General features: G+C 31.3%; 1 protein-coding gene across 1 annotated transcript; it reads right to left on the bottom strand.

The window, feature by feature from the left end:
- Window positions 1-1176: 1176 nt before the first annotated feature.
- LOC100527271 (transcription factor Pcc1 domain-containing protein) lies at window positions 1177-7116 on the bottom strand. Its single transcript, NM_001354207.1, has 5 exons — window positions 6926-7116; window positions 5869-5966; window positions 2177-2249; window positions 2039-2094; window positions 1177-1595 (listed from the first exon to the last, which is right to left on the bottom strand). The coding sequence occupies exons 2-5, from the start codon at window positions 5898-5900 to the stop codon at window positions 1481-1483; spliced, it is 276 nt and encodes a 91-aa protein (NP_001341136.1). The 5' UTR covers window positions 5901-5966; window positions 6926-7116; the 3' UTR covers window positions 1177-1480.
- Between the last annotated feature and the right edge of the window lie 316 nt (window positions 7117-7432).

Genomic DNA, 7432 nt, shown 5'->3' with positions numbered 1-7432 from the left:
TCCAACATATTCTCATACCCGTACCCCATATCCGACGGATTTAAGTTTATTGTCTCATCCCCGTACCAATCGAGTATCGGGTATCCCCGACCCCATCCCATACACGATTCAAATTAGAAAAATATTTTTTTTTGTAAAAAAATATTAAAAATTTGATTTTAGAAAAAATAAATTGATTGTTAAACATTTATTTTTAACTACTTATATATCAATAAATTTATTATAGCGCATGTGTCTACAAAAATAGTTAAGAAAATAATATTAAATTATGTAAAAATTCTAAAATAAAGTTAAATAGTAATAAAAATTCTATGCATTTTGATTAAATTATGCAAAAATTCTAAAGATTTTAAGTGGCGGGACGGATTTGGGTTCGGGAATGGGAAGGGTCTAGTAATCCTATGCCCGTACTCATACCCGACTTTTGGTTATCGGAAAAAAACCCGAACCCGAACCCATACCCAGTCAACTCGAATATTACCCATTAAAGTCGGGACGGATTCGAACGGGTACCCACGAATATGGATTTTCTTGCCATGTCTAAGTTGTTCTTTTTTATGTAAAACATAATATACAATATAATAAACTAAAGGATAACAATAATAAAAAATATTAAAAGTATAATTTAAAAATAAAAAAATAACATAATAAACTAAAAAATCATAATATATGATATAACAAATTAAAAAATAACAGTAATATAAAATATATAAGTATTTTAGATAGGGAAAGTAAGATCTTATAATCTGAGTTATAAGTTTTTATTCTTCTCTTTTTTTTTAGATAACATCTCGATTTTAACAATATTAATGCTGACTAAGGTTGATAATGATGGATAATTTTAGAATTTAGAATTAATCACTTTTTAGTAATTTTTCTTAACATATCTTTTCTATCCTATATCTTTTTCATCTTTATTTATAAATTAAATTTTAATATTTTTTAAAAAAATTATCAATAATTTAAATTGTTTATAATAAATATAAAATATAAATTATTTGTTCAAAAATATTTATTTCTTGCACATTTTAATTATCATATAATTAATACTTTTTATAAATATTTATTTGTTATAAATTTTAGTTATTTAAATAAATATTTATTCTGTTGATGATTGTATGGACTAAAATACTAGTAGCCTATTCAATAAAAACTAGGTTTATATATATAATCATTAAAAAAAAACATATTTCTTTAAACAAATACAATATATTACAAATTTCTAAATATAAGAAAACAAGTGTCATGTTTGTCTGTGTCATGTCAACAATTAGCATTCAGGAATTGAGAGTAGGTAGTAGTAGAAGAAGATTATTAGAGTGACTAAGCATTACATATTAAACCCTTGAAACATCATGTAATACAAATTCAAAACAATGTGAAAATCTTTTCCTGCTTGAAAGAAACAAATAAGGGTACATTCAGACAGTAAAAGTCATAGTCCACTTCAACAATCTAACATTCAATATATGAGGAGACGTCACAACTTCATTACTTGACCAAATTCTTCAATAGTTTTGGTGGCTAGTGTCAGGACATCTACAAAAGCACTAAATGATGCCCGAAGAAATCTGGCTTCTGTTGCCTCAAAGTGCCTGGATAAGAAAGATTGAAAGGAGAGAGAAGTAAGATTTAACATTCAGCATGTCCTTGAAGCTAAATTAACTAATGACAGCAGCAAATGAATCCTTTTAGATAAAAGTCAGCCTAAAATTAATGACTAACAGAAAGTGCTCATATTGCACATGATATATTTAAAATTGTAGTCATTGTCATAATGTCTTCATGAAAAAAACAATTGCAATCAACCCAAACATGATACAGACTCTCGGGTATCTTTAGATAGCAGCATTTCATAGACAAAATTGATAACAATAAAAACTTCACTTGAGCTATCAAAACAATGTGTTTTATATGCTAATATCCTAATTTACTCCTAATAACAAAATAACATTTAACCAGCAAACGATGCACTCTATTAAACCGAACATAAACTCATTTACAAAATCTTTCAACTATTAATACCAAAGATACTCACACTGATAGCTTTCCATCAGACACTGTCATAAGTCGTTTTACTTTATCAGGCTGTAACTGCACAAGGCACAAAATTACATTAAAACTAGTTGAAAACGATTGGTAAAGCATTGGAAAGCTCATGTCTTCAGACAACCACCTCTTTGTCAACTGCTAAGGCAGCATACACAATGGAAGCATTCTCCTCCGATCCAAAATACATTTCCATGTCACTGTAATTATCATTCCATTTTTAACAACAGACATTTGTTAGTATTAATTTCAGTACACAAGGAAAACCTCAGCATTTTCGAAGCAAGCTTTTTTCATGGTAGTGATTCTTTCAAGTTCAGCAAATTTGCACACAATTGATGTACATATATTCACCAGATCAGATGATTCTCTGAGAAGCCTAGGCTCTGTTTTTTTTGGTAAGAACTTTGGCTCAGTGCCTTAATGGAATTGAATAACACTTATACAACCTGGTGTTCTATCAGTTACATAGTCCTAATTCTATAATATCATTAGTAGCCCAAGAACTAGGACACACAACAAAGTCAGATGCAACAACCAAAAAAAGAAACTGAGAAATACCAAGCAACTGAGAAATACCAAGCAACTGAGCAAATTCAAAACTACTCTCAGCATTCATTTATTATATTATAATCTAAGAAGTACAAATATGGAAAGACTACACACACAGAAAAAAATGCAAGTGTTAATTATAATAAATCTTTTGTCAACAATAAATTACATCTTTGTTAATCTGTTAGTAGAGAATTTAAAGTTTTACGGAACAGGAGGGTTATTAAGGTATAAGCCATACCAAATTTTTAAATATTTTCCTTTTCTAATATTGTGAATCAGCTATAAATTTGTCCTTTATAAATCTGTTCACATTCTCTAAGAAAAGCTACGTACAAAATGTGAACCATTTAAAAAAAAAAACACAAGTGCAATGAATAACCAAAATATATATTATTACACTAGTGGAAAGCTACCGCTAACAATGAAAAATACACTTCAAATTACAGGAAAAGACACTATCAAAACAATTACATAAATTATAGACATATTGTTTAAGATGCAGTTCAGACTAATTCAAGCTCAAGCCTAATAGCAAGGAGAGAAGTAACCTTGCTCTGAAACATTAGAAAAGAAAAAAAAGTGAGTCGAAGACTCAGTAGGGAATTTCATTATTTCTCCTTTGGTTTTGTTTATTCAAACAGGATTTGATTTGTCGGTTCCATATTCTCCATCCTAGTTTCCATTGTAACACATGTGACGACCATAACAAACTAATAGGATCAAGGACACTGAATACCAGTTGTAAGGTACCAAGACTACACGAAAAATGAATGAGAGAACGATATTTGTATGGGTTTCGATCAACTGATCCAAGAGCCAATGTATATGAATTCAAATATGTATCCAGAAGAGCAATTCAAGAGTGCTCCCCTCTCCCAAATCTAGTTCCAGGTCCCAACCCCCCTAACATATCACACATGTAATAGTCCCTTCCCACTAACTCACATGAGCCTCCCTCCCTCTCTTAATTCTGATTAGATGCATTGCCCCTATACTTCCTTCTCTTGTATACTGACCTTGGGCCTATGTGTGCCTTGGACAGTAACAGAAAATAACAACTTTATTCAACCAGGAAGCAGCTCTTGTGCTGTTAAAAAAAACACAAACTTCACTAAACTGGTGTTGAACTGCACCAAACTTAACTAAAAAAAACTGAACTATTTTTAATAAAAACTAAACCGAATTGTTATACAGTTTGGTTTTTAAAAACTGAACTGTTGATAACCCAAACTGCTAAAAACTGACTATACTTGTGAAATTTAAAGTGCATTTCAACTTTTTCTAATTTGAAAGTTATGTATTCCCTGCATGATCAGGGGTTGCAATTGCTTCCTAGTCTCTACTGTCTGATGAACTTTTTTCTCCCCTCGCGTCCTAGTTGGGTTCTTAATTATTTCTTTTTATATTACAATCTGGAATTGCATCTTTCCTTATGTTTTTTTAAATATCTGTTCGCCTGAACTGTTTTTCAGTTCGGTTCGGTTCAGGCAAACTGTTTTTGCAGTTCAGTGCAGTTTGGTTCTTTTGGCCACCCCTGACCTTTTGGCAAACAACAAAAAGACACATTGAATGAATGCCCTGTCTCAAAGAAGTCAAAAAGGGACAAGGAAGGGCTAGCAAGACAGATGGAATATATGGTGTTGTGAACAGAAGCATGGAGGGTGGCATGGACCCTACACGTTGTGCCATGTAATAAAGAATTCTAAACTTTGAAGTTTCTAGTTCATTTATTTGCATTATAGGTTTAAAACCAATGGACATGTATTCATTTGATCTTTGTGGAATTCTTTAGCAAAAGGGCACTTAAAACACAAATTAAGATAAGTTTCAAAAGTTGGTTTCATCATGCACTCATACTTTCAAACAGTTAGAATGAAAGTGGACTTTAAAGTTTTTTTCACTAGATAGTTCCTTGTCACTACCATCTTCTGTCCTAGAAGCTCTCCCACTTTTATCTTCTTACTGTGTCAATATCACCATTCTTATTAATCTTTATATTTCAACAAGCAAAACATGTAATAAAATGCACCATAACAGTTATCTATACAATCTTGGCTAAATTTATTTTAAGCAAGAAAATATATTTGGGCAGCAATGTGACTTATGACCTGGGAACCACTGCCAAGATGTGATATATCAGAGCTTCTAATATCACATCCTCACAATTAACTTGTCACCTAAGAAGATAATCATTTGATAACAGACTTCTACAATTTCCAATTTATTACACTTCTAAAAGTATGCATCTTATTGTATTCCAATAGCATCTAAACATCCTGCTGGGAAAATCACAAGGGTACATAACTACATATAAAATATATGTTGTCCTTTACATGTTCAGATCAAGATTTTCAGCCATGAGTTTGCAACGAAATAAGATAAAGACATGAAAAGAAAGGCTTCTTAAATGTGATTCCTGTCTGTAATCAAGAGAGGTATGACTAAAGTTACCAATTTCTAAATAAATACCATCTCACTACTAAAATATAAGACCAGTTCCAAAACGGAAATCAAAAGCATAATGCGAATACTCCACAAATTCGAAATAAGAGTCTTCATTACCTGAGATCCTATGGTCAAATCTCAAGGAACAGCATGGTATATACATACATATACACACACATATATATAGCACTTTTATTCCCTAAATTTAACAAGGATTCTTTGGATGACATACAAAAAAGAAGGATCTCAATATTTGGGCAATTTAGAAACCAAATTCAAATGTTAACAAAAATCCTTGAAACAATTTCATCATTAAAATATTACTCTCTCTTCTACATAGTCTCTAAAATAGAGAAATTATATAAGTAATCCTCCAAGCATTACATCATGCTAAATAGTCCTCTAAATATTGGAAAATCCTTCAAACCAGTCCTGAACATTGGTAAAATATATATATTTAATACTTTAAAGACTACTTATAAAATTTCATTGCTTAAGAGGAGAGAAGATAATAGTTGAGGGACCAAATTGATGGTTTATTCCAAATCCTCCGGAAATAAGAAATTAGAGTCACTCAAAATTCTCAACAACAATAATAATAACAACAACAACAACGAACTTGAAGAAAAGAATAAGTTATGAAACAGTAGGAGCGGGAACAATGCAAATATCAAGAGAGAGATACATGTGTTGCATCATCGTTCACAGAATGCAAAAACCTAAAAATTAAAACTTGGTTGAAAAGGTATATATATATATATATATATATATATATATATATAGAGAGAGAGAGAGAGAGAGAGAGAGAGAGAGAGATACCAGCTAAATTCCCATTGTGGTGGTGTAGCCATGTGTGACCCGACCGGGTTCAAAGCGTGGACTTGCTCTGATGGCAAAGGAAGCGGAACGTAGGCAGACTACAGAGAGAGTGAGGGAAAAAATCAACAAAATTGTAAAATAGGGTTTCTTTACGGATAAAACAGACAAAAGGAGGGAAAGGAAAACACAAACTGATAGAAGTTTTTTTTTTTTTTTGACTGAACACAAACTGACATAAGTATAACTAACTATTTGTGTTTTTTTTCACATATATTTTCCTAAAGACACAATTATTATGCTGAAGACACGTTGCACACTAGATTCTGATTTGCCATTGTAAAAAAATAAATCGTCTTGATATAAAATTATTCAGTAAATTGCACGATGCGTGTAGCTCAGCTAACATTGATCTTTAATAGGAACCAAGAATAAAATTCTGGTTTAGAGTGATTTTATCCAACTAAAAACAGAGCTTTGAGACAAACATAGCAGTCTGCCCTGCTTCATACAAAACAAATCCAACATTCCCAACCCCCTCTTTCCAAGCACCCCGGCCTCCTAAATATCCCTTTGCATCAAGCAAATTATTTGACTAAAATGCTAACCACCTGCCACCTCAGCTAACTAATCCAGGGGAATCAACCAACATTTCCTTAGCAAAGTTAATAAAACCAATAGGACTCACGAGGAACAAGACAATGACATCAGCTTATACATCGTTTAGTGATCATTAAGGACGCCAATTTTCATCTAACATCAGCTTAAACCCTTCATCTAACATCCAAATTTTTTTCTCAAAGAAAAAGAAAATAGAGAACCCAATTTTCATTATTAATACAAAAATGAGCAAGTTGACCAATCCAAAATAAAGGGTATTCCAAAGGGATGGAAAAACTGGCAAAAAAAAACACACACAAACAGCTAAGAAGACATAAATTGAAGCGGACCCAGCAAACAATCAAAGACCCAAAAAAGAAGAAGCAAAAAAAGAGAAAAACTTCGAAAGAAAAAAGTGATCAAAGTACATTGAAAAATACAGGGTCCAAGGGAACCAAACCTTAAACACGAGAATTGATAACGGAACAGTACGATGAGGGATTGGTGTTTTTCTGTTTCAACTTTCAAGTGTTGTTGGGATCTTTGTGCAAATGGCGAGCGATGGCAGTTTCAGCAATCAGCACTAGTATGAAAAGGTGCGCAGCTTCTCTCTCTCCTTTCTTACCCTTCGCAAAGTGCAATTCCTCATTTTCTACCATTTTATAATTTGCAAAATAAAAATAAAATAGAATTTAAGAATTTAATAAATCATCCATCGTTGCAATAATTTTTAACAACTTTTAAGAAAATAAAATAAAATAAAACTCAATAAAATTATTATATATATATATATATATATTATAATTGAATGATATTATAAAATTATTTTAAAGTATATCTTAATATGATTTATGATTAAATAATAATATAAAATTGTTTTATAAATTTGTTATATCAATATTAAACTCTAACAATACTGAATTTGGATTTGGATTTAGTTACTTAAACTAAGGCAATTTTGAAACTA

Source organism: Glycine max, chromosome 17 (genome assembly GCF_000004515.6).
Source record: "Glycine max cultivar Williams 82 chromosome 17, Glycine_max_v4.0, whole genome shotgun sequence".
Taxonomy (NCBI): Eukaryota; Viridiplantae; Streptophyta; class Magnoliopsida; order Fabales; family Fabaceae; genus Glycine; species Glycine max.
Note: the sequence above shows the minus strand (reverse complement) of the source record. Positions and strands in the feature narration are given on the sequence as shown.